The following is a 17,088-nucleotide window of genomic DNA, read 5'->3' as shown; positions in this document are numbered from 1 at the left end:
TTTTTAAATTAAATCAAAAATAGCTTTTCTCTATGGTAAAGGTCCAGGATGTAATTTATCAAATGTTGCTGGCTGTGAACAGAGCTAGAGAGTAACTGTCTCCCTGGCACTGCTAGTGCTTGGATGGGTATTGTTTTGTAAGGGGATCTAAAGGAAGGTGATGCCCCAAACTCCTCATCAGCTTGTGATATTTTGTAGCCCTAAGAGCCAAGAAATTGTTTTCCTGTGTCCCCCAGGAGTCACATTAAACTCTTTCGTTCTGTTATCGGTAAGATTAGAAAAAGTTTTTCCCTTCTTTGTTTAATAAATTCCTCCGTGCACTTGTGAAGTACCCTCTGTATTTTCTTAGATTGAACACTGTCCACATACTTAACCTCCCCTCATTTATCTTACATCCCCACAAAAGCACTTCGCTTTTATCCTCGTGTGCTGTTACAGTTCTCGTCGTCTAAATATGTTTCCCCAGAGCGGCAAGAATCACCTGCACGCGCGTGAGTGTGTAATGTGTCCTGTTGTGGCATCATCATCGCTGTCCTCACGGGCCGGGTTTTCTGTGGTGAAGTGCTTCATTTTACTCATTTAAATTTTAGTTGTAACAAAAGAAAAATGTCAGAACCAGCTTAGAGCTGAAGTGGTGCAAGAGCCAAGGGCAAACAGTTTTCTTTGGACACCTAGAAATTAGAAGTCGCTGTCCCCGTTCTCCAGAGGCCGAGAGGGTGACCAGGAGCCAGTTAAACAGCGCCATCTCTTCTCCCTCCACCGACTCAAACGCAGCCTTCCGCGTCTGATGGAGACTGTTCTCAGATTCAGCCTTTTCCAGCTGGAGCGCCTCAGACCGAGCAGCCAGCAGCACATCTGGATTGTGAATGCCTTGTCCAAAAGTGTGTCCGCGGAGCGAGCCCCTGGGCAGAGTTGGGTGACTGCGGCGGGTGCATCTGAGCGTCCCTCTGGAAATGACCTCCAGGCAGGGCTTTGGGGTCTGCCCACCTTCTCTGCACTCCCCAGTGTGCCGTGTGTGCTGGTCACAGCTCCAGCCAGGCCTCCTGTGCTTCAGGGACGGGGACTGAAGGTCACGGTGCTTCTGCCTCGCTTAGGCCGGAATTCATCTGACGCCAGGGCAGTGAGCGATGAAGCAGCCCTGGGCCGGAAGCCGGCGGAAGAGTAGATTCCACCCTTTCCCAGGCTTCTTTGCTGACCTCAGGCCTGTCTTGGCCGTTACGTCTTTTCAGACTGTCTGTGCCATTGCTGTCATCAGAGCTCCGCAGAGTCTGCGTTTAGTACTTCCCTTGTTGGGCCAAATACCTGACAGCATGACTTCGGGGAGGTGCAGTTTATTCTGCCTCCTGTCCAGTCCGTAGTCAGCCGGCTCTAAGCTGGGGCAGCATGGCGGGGGCCTGGCGGGGAGGAGCTGCTCACGGCATGGCAGGGAGCAGAGAGAAAAGGAAGTACGCGCTTCCCAGGCCGCGCTCCTGATAGCCCGTCACGCACTTCCCAACGCCAGGCCAGCTGTTACGGCCCCGTAAATCCAGTCGCCTTCCACAGGCGCTGCCTTTGAGCGTCTGAGGCTTCGGAGGGACGTCCACACACAAAGCATCACGGTGTGGGAGGCAGCTCCTTGGAAGGAGCTGTGCCGGCTCTTGTCTTCAAAAACGAGCGCTGCTGCTTGTCCGCGTCCCGGGAGACCTTGCCGGGGAAGATGCGTATAAATTTTGGAGACATCCACAGGTTGAGTTGCCAGACACGACCCCCAGCAGATACTCCGCTGTGTGCAGTCTGTTTTTTGTCTGGTTGCAAAACATAGGTAGATTCTCGAGAGGAAGCCGGAGTAAACGAGCGCGGCAGGGAGGTGGTCTCTGCTCCCTGCTGTGATGGGTATCCCTCAGGACTGTGCAGCTGCGGTCATCTTTACTTAGCTGCATATTTCTGTGGCTCTAAGGTAAACACCCAGAAACGAGAAAAAGAGGCGTCCCTGGGAGAAGTGAGGTGTACCCCATCCCACCCCATCCTTGTCGGGTGCTCTGCGGCTCTCAGCAAGCCCTGCTATCACAGTGGTGGGTGCTCTTGCTGCAGCTCGGCCTGGGGCGCGGCCTCAGCCCCCGGTGAGGCCCCGGACAGCTGGCTGAACAGCGCCTCGCTGCCCGGGGTTCCCTGCAGTTAACAGGTAGAGTTTCTGAAATTGAAGCTTTTCTTCTGTCTCTCTTGAAACGTTTTGGAAGAACATAGAAATTACTAAACAGGCTGATGCAGAAGAGGCTGCCGCAATTCATGATAAGGGTGGGGTGGGATGGGGTAACTTCTCCCAGGGACGCCTCTTCTTTTTCTGTTTCTGGGTGTTTACCTTAGAGCCACAAAAATATGCAGCTAAGTAAAGTGGGAAAGGGCAACTTCAGCAGTGTTTTATAGTGTTCAGTTCGCATCTATACTGAATCTGTTCCTTGCGGTAAGCGGCGCGGTGTCGCTGTTACGTCCCTGTCTTGCGGTGAATGAGGTGGTGTCACTCATTTCAGGGAAGCTTTTGCTGAAGTCTTCTCATAGGCCCGGTGCTCTCACAGGCGACATGCTGCCGTCAGCGAGAGCACACTTTCTGTTCACTTTTTCACCCATAAATTTAATGCCTTTTCTGTCGTAACGAAGAGCGTATCACACATTGTGGGTGTAACTTTTGCCGTTTGAGGTGTGACAGCAAAACTAGCATGATTTCTTTTCTCTTCACAATTTCACAGAGAGAAGATTCATTCTTGCCACAGATCATAGAAACCTTAGCACACAGTTTTTTTCTTTCCTTTGAGAACTTTTACCTTTTCACTTTAAGGAAGCGCTATTTAGCTTCTCTTTGGGGACATCTGAAATGCCAGCATCCCTACTCTTGCCTGTTGGAACCATTTTTAGGTAAAATAAGAGATACGCGCACTCCAGCTGAGACAGTGGGTCTCAGTGTGGTGACTCCTGGGCCAGTAACATACACGGCGTGGGTATGCCAGACCCAGACCGAGGTGATTCCCCTCCCGGGCTGGATGGAGCACACAGTGTGGGATTTCATCACATGACTCAGAACAATGCAGAAATTAAAATTTATGAATTACTTGTCTCTGGAATTTTCCACTTACTACCTTTGGACCGGGGCCGACTGCACATAACTAAAAGTGCAGAACCTGAGACCACAGACACGGGGCAGCTGCTGTGCTCTCGCGGCTTCTGACTGCTGCGTTTCCAGAGCGGCTGGTTATCAAAGGAGTGACTGGACAGCTACAGGAGACCATGAGGCCCAAAAACCAAGGCCCAAAAGGCATTTGACAGTGGGCGCCCCTTAGCCCCTTTCCCAAGGCCCGAAAGACTGCCAGTCACCTTCAAGGCTACGTCCAGCCGAGGTCCGCACCCCTGCCCTCCTGGCTGAGGGTGGGTGGTGAGCAGCTGGGCTTAGGGGAGGTCCAGAGGCCGGCAGGGGAAGGCGGGGCGCTGCACTGGGGCGCCACGACCACCTGGTGGCGCGGAAGTGTCCCCCACATCTGTGAAAGGCGGGGAGGCGGCAGCCCGTGTGCCTCCTGAGACTGCAGAGGAGACTTGTGTGCCCAGGGCTCGGGTGGGCACAAGGCCTGGCAGGCACTGCGGAGGAGACCGTGCCGCACCCACCCTGCCCCCGAGCTGCGCTCGCTGGGCTGCGTGCGGTGCTGTCTGTGTCTGGAGTTCCACCACGAGGGGTTACTTTTTTCTTTCATTTCCTAGTGGCATGGCTTCTTTGAAACTTGGCGGTCTCCTCTGGTATTAACAGAAGCTAGTGCATTGTTGAGCAGCGTCCAGTGGCCTGGACTTTGTCAAGTTCTGATGATGTTCTCTTGTCGAACATTGGGAAGAGTGCAGCTTCTGTCACAGACGTTTGCTTTACTCGGGTGGGGGGGAGTCTCTCGCACAGACTCTTCAAAGCCGAAGGCTTGGAAAAGGCCGAATTACTCAGAACAGCGGGGCGCTGTGCACGCGTTCCCCGGGCCAGGGCGGGGGTTCGGGTGTGGTCCCCAGGAAGGCCGCTGTTGGGGTTACTTAGAATTGGAGCGGGAGAATGCTGTCGCATGCACTTGGGGCTGATCTCAGTTCTCTGATTTGTTAGCCTACGAAAGGGAAAATCACCAAGATGAAGCCGAAGGAGACCTCGGTAACGGACACGAGCCCCATGAACAAGGACCCCGCGAAGGCGACCCAGACTCTGAGGCCGATGTAAGTGCCCTCGCTTGCGGTCCCGACCCTCGGAAACTCGCCAGGCGGGAAGGAAAGGGACACTTGTCTGACTCAAGCCTCTGGCCCTAGGTGTGTGTTTCATTTCACCAGCGCAGAGGAAGGCAGCTTGCACAGTTGCAGTGAGCGGTAGTGTGAACCGTGACTCGGACGCAGGCGGGTGAGGTGGAACTGGGGAAGGTTTCCCTGAGAAAGGAAGGAAAGACACGCCCTTCGGCAGCGTTCCACCGAGTAAACTAAAACCTAGGAGAGCAGGACGGAGAGGACTGAGATCTTCAGTTCCTCTGAATGATGGAGGAAACGGGGAGGGCGAGTGTGGAGGTTGGACCTGAGACCAGGGACAGGAAGCTGCTTGTCCCAAGCACTTGAGTGTGCTGCCGGGGCCCCGATATGTCACAGGAACCGGTAATCTCCGGCCGGGCCGGCTTCACTACTCGTGCACAAAGAACCCGTGGTTTCAGACAGGAGCAGCGGTGCTGAAACACCGTGGAGGTGTAGAAAGTTAGGTGTACGCAGGGAGACACACAGGAACTGGCGTTGTGTTTCGTCTTTACCTGAAGGGGAGCGAGATCTTCAGCTCTTCAGTAGGTGAAGGCCTGGGCCTTTCCCCCGGGCGGGGCAAGCAGGTGGTAAGTGAGTCAGGTTAACCATTTTCAGGTTAAGCGTAGGTTTATTTTAGTGCTGCTATCATCTTTGCTGATCAGTCAGCCTTCATGTTAGTGACATTCCGTCGGTGCTGTCACACAGGCTCTGTGTATGTGTCAATCCAGAGAATTCAGAGGAAGGCCCGTGTCTTTCCTTGGTAATTGTCAAGAGCGTCTTCCTGCTTACTACTTTAAGTCCTTTGGTGGAAGTAATTTTTTCACTAACTTGCACTGGGATGTGGTAGAACACCTTTCCTGGATTAATGTTTGGGAATGTGTCCAGGAGGGAGCCTGGCCCTGAAATGTTTTCAGGAAAGAGCAAGAGCTAGCAATAGAACGTGAGAGAGTGAGAGGATGCCCTGCAAAAGCGCGGAGGCAGGTGTGTGACGCCTGTGCGGTGCGTGGGTGAGTGAGGAAGGGCCGGGCACGACACTGGGGTCGCTGGGGCTGTGAACTGCCGTAGGTTTTAGTTATTGGCCCGCGTGATCCTTTACTCTCCTGCTGTTTGTTCTGAGAAACATCCTAGGAAGTGCTGGCCTTTCTACCAGGCGTGCTTTTAAAGAGAAATTGTTAGCGCTTAGCCATTTAATTAGAATTGTTGGACCAACTTGTCCCTTGCTGTCTTACCTATTTTAAATTAGGCGATTGTGCCTGTTGGCCCTTACTGATGATTTGGTTGGAGTTGGTGCTAGTGTGTACATTTTTATGAACTATAGCAAAAGGTATTTAGTATGTTTTTCTGAAAAGAAGAGGTTACAATTCTGTATTCTCACATAAGTTACTGATACCGCTCAAACGGAAATCTGTACCAAAGAAATTGTGGAGTAGGGTTCAGCGTGAAGGCAGAGACGCGCTCCTCCTCGGTCCTGAGCAGAGTGTCATTTGCACTTGAATGAAGCTCATTGCCGGGGAGGTGCAGATAATAGATGCGCTGAGACTGTAAGGAGTTCTTGGACGTGTTCCCGGCTCTTAAGTGAACTGAAGTAGAATCTCCTCTGGAGAGCAGTGAGGGAGACCGAGTCCTGCTCTGCCTCTGCGGCTCGTGGAAGCAGTTGTCACCTCAGTGAGTGACCCATCGATGACCTGGAAAGGGTTGGGGAAACTCACCACAAACATTGCCGTTTCTGCCCACTGCAGACGTCAAAAGCGGAGTCTTTGTGAGAATTTATATTATTTGGGAACTTAAGTGGAAAACTGAGGTAATTCTAAAGTGGACATTTGCAGAGCATTCGTTGAACTCAGTAAGTGAGCACTTCCAGGGCAGGGCTTGAGGGTGTTTTCTACAGCGTGTCCCCGAAGACTGGGTAGCTCTCTCTTCACCGCTTGCGGTGGACAGCTGTCACTTCCCTGGTAGTGTGTGCTGGTGGAGCATTTAGGTCCACACTGCGGAAGGATGGCTTACCTCAGAGTGAGCCCTCTGCCTGCCTGTGTCTTTTCAGAATGTCTTCTTACGTCGTTTCTGGTTTTTCCTACCATCTGCTTTCATCATCCACCTTTCACGAGTTGCTCACGAAGCCAGGCTGTCTGTATGAAAATCAGTGCAGCAGATAAAGGAGCTGCTGTTTGCCCATCTAAATCTCGCAGCCTAATTTATGTGGACGTTTTTCTCCTCCTTGAGCCTTTGAGTCCTCCTGGCTATTTTTCTTGTCTGTTCAGCTTTGCTCATGTTACTTGTGCTGGCAGAGCTTTGCGGACTCTGGGAATCCCGTGCCGAGAGGGAGTGTCACTGGCGCTTCTTTCTGATGTCCCCACCTCTGATAAGTAAAGCGGGAGTTTATCTTTGACAGTGAGGTGCTTGACACTTGCGAGTCTTGGCCGGGATCGATCTGAACAACGCATGGAGAACAGTTGCACTTTTTGTCAGTGTGTGGCCTTTGAAATGAAAACAAACTTTGTCCTCAGTTTTGAAGTGTTGCTTTTTATTAAACTTCCATAGAGGGCAGCCGTAGAGGACATAAACCCGGCAGACGACCCCAACAATCAGGGTGAAGATGAATTTGAGGAAGCTGCGCAAGTGAGAGAAGAAAATTTGCCCGATGAAAACGAAGAACAAAAACAAAATGATGAAAAGCAAGAGAATGCTGAGATGGAGGAACATTTGGTGGTAAGCAGCTGCCACTGCCGGGGGTGGGTTTAGCCTCCGTATTTTAGTGAATGGCTGGCTTGAGTAAAAGGTTAGGGGTAACCTGCGCTGGGAGAAGGCTCGCCACTTCTGTGGGTTTTAGGCCGCTGTCTGAAACGCTGTGCCTGCACCCAGAGGGGCTGGTTTGGGCGTTCGGTGCTTTGTGTTAGGAACGATCATTCATTTCCCGGCACCGCAGGTGCACTTTCCATGGTGGAGTGCTCGCTCTTGTCCGTGGCACTGTAAACGGCATCGCCACTGGGCAGTAACGTGACCTCCTTTTGTCTCCACAGATGGCAGGAAACCCAGACCAGCAGGAGGATGCTGTGGATGAACAGTACCAGGAGGAGGGCGAGGAGGAGGTAGTGAGATTGTAGGAGACTCACCAGACTGGCGCGTCTGTCACGCGGCCCTAACTGGACCGCAGCACTGTTGGCTTTTGATGTGCTTGCTACAAGAACGTTCACAAAATTTAAGCAGGATGAGGAGGGGTGGTAGAATTGTGTGGTCACAAGGTGACATAATAGAGTGCTCTTTGGTTCTTCTCACAGTTTGGAATGAAGCAGACAGTTGGCTTTCTAAGAATTACATTTCTGTGTTCTTTAGAACGTTTCCCTATCTCTTTCCTCCATAAAAGAGAGTAGAACAGCCCTGCACACTGAGGAAGTGCGGCTGGCCCCCGCGGCTCCCTCAGTGGCAGCTCCCCTTGCCTGCCTCGGGGTACCCGGCGTCCGCTGGAACCCAGTAACGTCCTTCAGACATTCCGTAACTTTCACAGTTGCTCCTCGTGATCTTTCCTCTCAGAACTCAGCATCTTCACGAAATCGAACGACGACAAGGGCTTGGCATGAAGCTTGGTTGGAGCGTGTCTCCTTGGCGGCCCTGAGGCCCTGGGTCATCTCAGCCTGTAGGAGAAAAGTACAACAGTGGAAAGATGGGAAAATCTGAACTGAGAAGGGAGATGTGGACTAAGGAGCTGGGATGAATGAAATACATTTACATGGGATTTTTAACGTCTGTGTTAACTTGGTTTTTACTGTGAGCTGGCGTGCTCTTGATAAGTAGGTCTGTGCAGCGTCTGTCATGTGCCACCTTCCTGGGGTGGTCACCGAGTGGGCGCTGGTCCTTCCCACAATTTGCCGTCGTTCTCTCCAGTGTGGACTGCTGCAGTCCTCGGGCGTGCGAGACAGATCAGGCTAGCACCTCATGTTCAGTCTCTGTGTAGAGCAGTGAACCGTACCCGAGTTAAAGCCGTGGTTCCGGGCCGCTTCTCAGCCCGGAGGGCCGCAGCTCTGTGCTGGAGTGGAGGCTCCTGGGAGGTGGGCGCTTGGCCAGCCGGACGTTTGAACGTACTGCCCCCTGGCAGTCCGGCTCTGAACGCGTGCATGCTCACACGCACACTGGGCCCTGGCCGGGCCGGCTGCTCCTTCCTCCTCCCCTGGTCGGCTGTGCAGAGCGGAGATGTGTGCTTGTTCAGCGGGGCAGAAGAGGGTGTTCGCCTTTACCCACTGACGGCATCCGAGTGATCTGTTCTGACGGGCTTGATCTTTCTGTTCTCTTTTCTCATCCGGCTGTTCATCTTCATCGAGCCCTGAGCTGCCTTATCAGAAAGACGGCATTAGGGAAACCGGCAGCCTTGAATATTAAGACATTTGGCAAGAAAAAGATATTCATCCAGCCTTCTCTTGTAACAAGAAGTCTAGACCAATATTACTTTGTTTCATTATGTCAGATACGGGAATCTTTGAGGGATTAAGACAAAAAGGTTCACTTTGGCTTCTTCTGAAAAACTCAGAAGGATAAAATAAAAGTTTAATCAGTGTTTACTGGTTCTTTTTCTCCTGGATAGTATCGTCGGCTGTGGTGGAGGAGAGAAATCCTGGGATGAAGGAGAGAAAGACTGGAGGCGGGAGGGTGTGAGGAGCGGAGAGGTTCCCGGCGGGCGCAGCCTCAGCTTAGCAGCCGCCCCGCTGCGACCGCCGCGCCTCCACCTCCAGTCCACTGACCGAGAGGAGCTCTTCCCTCTCCTTGCACTGCGCCCCGAGTCCCGCTCATTTCACCTTGTTGGTTTCCTGCCTAGAATCTTTGTAGCAGGGTTTGTGTCCCCAGTTCTCACTTCCTCTGTGGGCCCGAGGTGGCCTCCCTGGCACTGCGGATCGCTGCCCCGAGAAGTCCGTGGGAAGTCCAGTGAGCCTTTCTGCCTCCCAGCGCGCCGCCTCCCCGCCCACTTGTGCAGGCCGTGTGGGATGTTTCAGGTTTTCCCGGAGGTGATGAATTTCTGCATTTTCTCACGTTCTTCCATCTTTACCAGCTGTTCCTAGAAGGGGAAAGAGTGGTTGCCAAGTACCATTCAAGCATTAGTGGCAGAGATGAGGTATTCACCCAACTGGAGCGAAGTGAGAACAGTCAGATAGAAACGCTTCCTGCGCTCTTCGTAAGCAGGTTAGTGTCCGGACCGCACTGGTGGCAGCGTTCTGAGAACCGCGGACGGCCGTGTAACGTGCACCTTTCCGTGTCCGTTACGCCGTGGAGCCTTCCAGCTGCCCCGTACCGCCAGGCTGAAGGCCTCAGCGGTCCTGGGTCTCGCGCCCTCCAGGCACACAGTCAGACTTCTGCCGTCAGCGTTTGCTCCTGGGGAGAAGCTGTCTCCTGCCAGGCTACCGCTGTGCAGAGCTACAGCCATCAGATTATGGGCTTGAACTTTGCCAGGACCTTAGGAAACTGGCAGTAGGCCCGGGGTCGCAGCTCGGCGGCCCAGCGCCTGCCTGTGTGCAGCGGTGTGACCAGCTGCTGTTGCTCTGTAGTGGTAGCGTGGACGCCTTCTGTTGGAGGGTCCCCTCGAGGCGCACATGCCGTCTGGCGTGCCTGTTTTGAGGGAAGAAGACAAGTTATGACGTTGCCAGGAAATTGCTGCATATACCTTAACATTATTTAAGAGTCAAAAATAGATTAAATGACTTGAAAAATCCGAATGCATTAGTTTTTCCAGTGTGCCAGAAAAGAGATGTATTTCCACACTTGCGAGAGAGAGTACAAGGCTCTTCGCTCGCCTGCAGTGGGCAGATGCTGCGCGCAGCCCGAGACGGCCGTCCTTCACCTGGCACGACCTCCCGTACAGCTCCTGTGAGCAGCAGGGCCCGTCAGTCCTTCACCTGGCACGACCTCCCGCACAGCTCCTGTGAGCAGCAGGGCCCGTCAGTCCTTCACCTGGCACGACCTCCCGCACAGCTCCTGTGAGCAGCAGGGCCCGTCAGTCCTTCACCTGGCACGACCTCCCGCACAGCTCCTGTGAGCAGCAGGGCCCGTCGTCTCAGCTGGTGTTGCTGCAGGCTCTTCTTTGGTCACTTGCCACCCACCCCGGTGGGTGCCGGCGTTCGGGACTAAGTTAGGTCCAGGTTTCTGGCTCAGCCAGAGCGTCTTCCACATTTCAGACAGAGGTGTTAAGACGCACGCAGGGGTGGGGTAGCCAGCCAAAGCCTGCTTCCGATGCAGCGATGTGTTTTGTTTCGGCCATTTAGTATGCCTTTCCCCATCACATAGGGTTCATTTCTCAAACGCCTAAAGCATTAGGTTTTAGTGGAGAAAAACATGTAATGAGGAGCAGTGTTAGGAAATCGTGGGCCATGCATTGCATCAGCTCTAGCAGGATCCAAAGGAGACTGCTGTGGAAGATGTAATTGGTGCGTCTGCCTTATGAAAGGTCGACGTTTGGCTTCTGGCTGTCAGTCTAAGCATATTTTAAAGACCAATTAGACGTGCGTATCATTTGGTTCCTTTTCACTAATGCCTTTAAGGTGAATTTGAATTGCCTTTGCTCTCAAAAATGAATATGTTACTAAAATAATGTCTGTACAAAACTATTTTTTGTAGGGCTGGAAAGTTACAGAATATTCTTTTTTGTGTTCCTTAAATTACAGAGTAATTGAAAGAAGTAATCTGCAAATAAGATTATATTGACGACTGGTAGCCAGCTAAATTTTCTGCAGTACATCCCAAGAATAGAGAAGAAATACTTTATGGGTGGGTGACTGTCTCACAAGCCAGACGTTCTTTACACTATATCCCTTTTACTCAGGAGAGTTGTCCTCATCTTCTCCTGTGTCTGTGAATCACCTTGAAAAGTTTGTGAAAAGTACAAACCCTTCCTTGGCCCAGACCTCGCCCTTGGACGTTTCGATCTTACCTGTGGTGGGGCCTGAGAAACAGAGCTCGTCAGCACTGTCCCTCGGTGCCTCTCCCAGCTGGGTGGAGGTTGCACATGCACCTTGTGTACGTGCGCAGTCCTGGCACACAGCTGTGGATGGAGCTGGGGAAGCGTGAACCTTCTTCACTTCTGCGGAGTGCTGTGTCTTGTCCATTTGCTAGAGACTCACCCACGACTTGGGAGGATTTGTGTCTTGAGCCCATACCCAGGCTTTCGTTTCATACATAAGAAGTTGGAGCTTCAGAGAGGTTAAATTTTTCAAGGAGAATCAGCTTGTTACTGATGTTAGAATCAGAAGTAGAGGCGACTGAGGTCTGACCTTGTAGAAGGTCACTGTTAAATGTGCAGTCCTGGGAGGCGTGGAGTCGATTTGGGAGATTCTTCCTTACAGAAGGTCAGTGAACCTAGAAAGGGTGATGGAATGAGAAAGTTCCCATTTGTAAACCCTCATTAAGAGTGCATTTTAAGCCTCAGTCATCAGACGTCGATATCACCCACGGGTTAGGGATCTTGACCATGGAGAACCCAGGCTGTCCCCGTCTGAGCTCACTAACCAACCTCAGCCTGACCAGAAATGTGACAGTCAAAAGTAGTGTTCCTCCATCACCTTTGAAATGCCCATGATTTTTAAGTTGAGCCTGAGTTCATTCATACCTTCAAGTTAACTTCTGTTTATAGACTATGGGGGTCCAAGTGAAGCAGGACTATACAGAGTAGATAAATCCAGAATGTGGGTTCTACTGTAGAACGGGTTGATAGGATCATGGAAAAATACTGGGAGGAACTAGATTTGCCCTTGTTTAGACAATGATTTAAAAAACAGCTGCAAGTAGACATTAAAGATAGACACCATGGATTTTGTCAGGTATGATATGAGGACTAAGGCTGCATAAGATGCCCCTTGCTTTTGGATGTCTGTGCAGTGATAAGCAAAGGTGAAATTACATGATATCTAGCAATTTTTAGAATAATTAAAAGAAAAACATGATGCACAAGTGTGGTAATATCGATACAACTTTTGAACATTGCTGATGGCTATGTTTATTGAACGATTTTTTAATTTGTGCATTTTCTTTATTTCTTGCATACTTGAAGATTTTTATAATGAAACCAACTGACTTAACACTGCACAGTCAGAAAAGCTGCAGGCCCAAGGTTTTGGTGAGATCTGTCTCATTCCGTGCATGTGGTTGGAGCTAAACGACTGCAGGCTGTGACCTGTTTTATGGGTTGAGTTTTCCTGGAATACAGCCATGCTTACTTACATTTTGTTTATAGCTGTTTTTCCGCTACCTTGTTGGAGTCGTGTAGTTTTACCCTAGACATTAAGCCTCAGAAAGCCTTAAGTAATTCCTCTCTGGGCCTTAATACAAAAGTTTGCTTCCTTCTGATTTATACATTCTTTCCAGCACTGCATATTTCAAGGCACTTCTTTCCAGTTCTCAACTGTGCCACGTTCAGCATTCACAAATAATGTTGTCATTACCAGGCGTGTGGGAGTCGTGTCTTCGTTCACTGAAGTAGACAGGGCCACTTCAGCAACTTCATGTTTCAGTTCGCGGCATCGTAGTGTAGTCTGAAATAAGCACTTCCCGTCTCTCTCTCAGTGTCCTGTGGAATGTTACTGGAAGGTTCTGTGGTTAATGGCAGAAGAGATGTTGTGGGCCACGGATAAGAGCCGTAGGGTGAGAGAAGTGTCCTTAGCTCACTACCAGGAATGTGAGTGCAGAAGCCGTACGCCTCCATCCTCAGGTTGTATTTATGTGGCGCCGTGGACGCAGCTGACCCTGGGACGGTGAGACCCATGAGGGCTAGCTCTGTCTCCCGCGTCACTGAAGGGGCACCTGAGCAGGTTTCTGGTAGGCCACGCGCTATCCGAAGCGCATCTGGGAAGCTGCACTTCATTTCTGTCTCACCTGGTCTGGATTCTTGGAGGTAGCATTTCATTTGTTTCTCTGTAATTATAACCCTTACACACTTTTTATCCATTGCCTATTTCTCAGATGTCAATAGCTATCCCCCTACGTTACAGAAATCTTGTTTGTGTGTACATGTGTGTGTGGAGAGGGGGTATTCAAGAAGATTTACAGTAACACATTGGTCCTAAAACAGATCAAGCTTTCTTCTGGTGCCTGGACACTACTTCATGCCTAACTGATGTTTGGCAGTGTTTTGAAATATATTCAGATGTCTTAAACTTTTTGACATATATAAAGTTGTCAAAATAGCAAGTTAGAGAATGTTTTATATTTCTGTAAGATGTGAACATCGTATAGAGATTATTTCACAAAAAAATATTTTGATGCTTTCTTTGGTTTGCATTTTGACATAAATAATTGGGATCAAAATAGTAGTAATAGTGTACATAAAGGAAAGCTAAAGCAGAAATGTGTTAGAACACTAAATACAGAGGTAAGAATTTGAAGCAGTTCATTGGATTATTACATGAAGAAATTGAAATGATTGTTCTATTTTCTAGATATGTTAGCCAGAAATATTTATTCTTAATTATAAAACAGTTATATCAATTTTTACTACATTATATCCAGGCAGGGGCGTGTTTGTTGTGCATTAAGAGAGAAGATATTTTTTGCGTTTATTTATTCATTGAGTGACTTGTTTATTTGACAGTATTTGTTAATCAGTTTTCATGTGTCTGGGTGCATCTAGTTGTTGGACAGAGGGAGTTGAACTTCATAGAACTTCATAAAATTTTTTTCTATCAGAGCTCATACATTCCTATAGTTCCTCCACTTGGAAAGGGGACTGCTTAGTTTTTTAAGCTGACTTTCATTGGGTATTGTCCAGACGGAGTTAGTCTTCATTCAAAGAAATCAGAAATTCGAACATAAAAGTCTCAGATTTAGAATCAATCTCATTGAATTTTGTTATGTGCATATTGTACGTTTCTTCATACTGATAAATAAGTAAGTCACAATTTGACTTTCATCTTTATTTTTTAGTTTAGCTTTCTTTCTGTTATTTTGAATGACCTTTCAGAAGTGAAACCCCTCACTGCGCGTGTTTAAGTGATGAAGGATCTCATCGTATGTGTGGTTTGTTTCAGGTTCAGGAAGATTTGACTGAAGAGAAGAAGCGGGAACTGGAGCCTAATGCTGAGGAGACCTATGGAGAAAATGATGATAACGTACGTGTGAGGGCAGCCTTGCCCTGAGCGCGTGTGGCGGGGGTGCGTTGCTGTAGACAGCTGCGTAGGCGGGACCGGCGCCCTCTGAGGTGCCTCCGAGTTCCAGCAGCCCGCCTGCCTTCAGGCTGTTGAGAGCGTGAAGGCTGGGAGAGGCTGCAGCCCTGTCTTCTGTTGGATCATTTTTTTTCACATTTCCTTTCCTCAAAAAGTGAACGACTTTGCATCCTTATTTAAAAAGAGAATTACTAATCACTAGTTCCACAGAGCATTTCTTAGTTTTTTTTTTCTTCTAACTTTAAGGCTGACGATAAAAACAACGATGGAGAAGAGCAAGACATCCAAGGGGAGAGCCGCCGCAAAGGTGGAGAAGAGCACTACGAGGAGGAGGAGGAGGAGGGGGAGGAGGAGGACGGGGCGGCTGCCCCTGAGAAAGCGCACGGGAGAGCGGAAATGTAGCTGTGCCCATTTCCAGGCAGTGCTCAGCCAACGGATTGTTCTCAGGCTGCTCTACGATAAATCTGCCTACTGAACTCCAGGATACTTAATTGCAAAAAATTAAGAATTTAGACTTTTTAAACTTTTTTATTAGAAATGCTCATACATTTATATGAATATATTTTGATAACTTAGGTTAGAACTTCTTTTATATTCAAGCTAAACACGTGCAAGGAGAAAACCAATAAACATACACATACCTTAGGCCCTGGGACTTATTTTTCAGGGATCATGTGATGTTGGAGGAGCATCGCTTTTGTGTATGTGTTGAGTTGCTCCTTTGCTGGCTCTGGAGTTCCATGTTCTGTTTGCCTTTGATAAAATACAGGATTTTATAGCAGGGAATAAGCAGAGCGCTGTGCACGCCTCAAGAGCGGCTAGTCTACTCACTGCCGCGCTTTGAGGTTCTTGTGTACGGTTCTGATAATTCTCACCAGTCTGCAGTTCTGGGATGAGCTCTGTATACAGTGACATGCAAGTAGAAACCCATTTTAGTTGCAGAGTAGAGATACTGTTTTTCAAATATTTTGGATCTGTTAGAAACATGTATGGTATTACTTAAAGTTGTAATGTTGAAAATGAGATGGTACTCAAACTCAGATGGCGGTGTCCTGATTCGAACGGTATCTCACTGTGTGAAAACGGGTGGTGCATCCGTGTCTTAACCTTCTTTAAGGATTGCTGACAGACTGAGTCAGCGGGCACACGTGGTATTTTCTACGTGAGCGCCTGTCCGCAATATGATTTTGGAGTCACCTAGTTACATGTTTATTTCAGTAGCTAGTTCTTCACAGTAGCATATATCTCCTTTAAGCTCCGTGCCTCAGTATATAGTCTCTTCTATGACAGTTATGAATATGAAGGCTCACCTAACTGTACAGTTTAATAGGATTATTTTTCAAAACTCTGTGGTAAAAAACCTTTCACAGTAGCATCGAGAAAAATGAAGTATTTCAGAATTAACCAAACCAAGGACGTGAAAGACCTCTATAGTGAAAACTGCAATACTCTGCAAAAAATATACATGGTAATGTGATAGAGCCTGGTGGCTTTTCTGTTGCCAGAAATATGAATTATATTAGGTCCCTTTAAAAAGAAAATTACACAGCCAAAAATTTCCACAGAAATACACATTTCAGGTACAGACAAAAAATGTTAAATATACAGAACTATGTTATATAATTCATATGTGTGGTTTTTAAATAAGTCTTCCAAAATAATTTGAACAAATTTCATTTTCTGCCGCTGTTGTATGAATGTAATTTGTTTTTTAATAACCACACTCATGTATGGTTTTATCCCCGGTGAGCAATTATGTACATATTCATAGGAATATTTTGTTCAAATATATTTTGGATTTCCAATAATCATAAATCAAATCTTACCTTTATGTATAAAAACTTTTTATGTAATGTAAAATGTATAATACTGTACATAATATTCAGAATACAATTATTTTGGTAAATTAGTTTGTATTTTTAATGTCCCAGCTGCCGTATTTAATTATTTGAAACATAACTTCGTAATAGTCAATAAAGCTATAAAAAGCAAGTGGTAAATCTCTAAAGTGTGTGATTTCTTATTAGTTTCTGGGCTTACAGCAGTCTTTAATTCTTTTTCATAGAATGAAATACTGTAAGATGTATGGTATCGATTATAAAATGCCTTTCCCAGCCTGCTCTTATTTTTCTTCTTTTTTCAACTTTGGCTGGCACTTGACTTTTCCCCTTTAACGAGAGAAAGAGCTGAGAATTTGTGTTGTATGTAGCAAGTTTTGGGGAAAGAAAAAAGAAATAATGTGTCATGTGCATACATATAACAAAAAATTACTCCCACCGGGAAAGCCATATCACAAACGGTTGCAGTCTGCATAAGGCACCATTAGAAGGCCACTCGAGCCAGAGTTTAGAGAAATGTGTCTGAGCGGATCTACGTTAATGAGCTGTGCGGAAATAAAATATCACTTGTTGTAGCCTGCCGGTGTATCAGTTTTGGTGCAGCCAAACCTTGGAGGATGTGGTACCAGTGATGTAATTAGAAGAAAAGGACATATTTTTTAGGAATGGGAAAGCACAGCCCAAAGAAACGGCACTGTACAAGTGTGATAGCTGGTTATCTACAAGACTGACCAGAAATAAACAGGCGGAGAGACCATAACCTCAGCCGCGAGTACCAGTGACTGCCCCTGCAGCGGAGAGACATAACCTCAGCCGTGAGTACCAGTGACTGCCCCTGCAGCGGAGAGACA

At 48.4% G+C, this 17,088-nt stretch overlaps 1 protein-coding gene across 2 annotated transcripts in view; it reads left to right on the top strand.

Annotated features, from left to right (window-relative positions):
- Positions 1-16,399, top strand: part of Golim4 (golgi integral membrane protein 4) — a 73,468-nt gene extending 57,069 nt beyond the window's left edge. For both annotated transcript variants that reach the window (XM_013518629.1, XM_005393143.2), the window contains 5 exons: positions 4,103-4,209; positions 6,808-6,975; positions 7,287-7,355; positions 14,265-14,345; positions 14,646-16,399. In XM_013518629.1, the coding sequence (XP_013374083.1) occupies positions 4,103-4,209; positions 6,808-6,975; positions 7,287-7,355; positions 14,265-14,345; positions 14,646-14,801 (581 nt within the window). In that variant the 3' untranslated portion in view covers positions 14,802-16,399. The remainder of the gene's footprint in view (positions 1-4,102; positions 4,210-6,807; positions 6,976-7,286; positions 7,356-14,264; positions 14,346-14,645) is intronic.
- Positions 16,400-17,088: the final 689 nt, after the last annotated feature.

The sequence above is a fragment of the Chinchilla lanigera genome, unplaced genomic scaffold (genome assembly GCF_000276665.1).
Source record: "Chinchilla lanigera isolate Chin_1 unplaced genomic scaffold, ChiLan1.0 scaffold00047, whole genome shotgun sequence".
Lineage (NCBI taxonomy): Eukaryota > Metazoa > Chordata > Mammalia > Rodentia > Chinchillidae > Chinchilla > Chinchilla lanigera.
The sequence above is the reverse complement of the archived record's forward strand: the minus strand, read 5'-3'. Positions and strand labels throughout refer to the sequence as shown.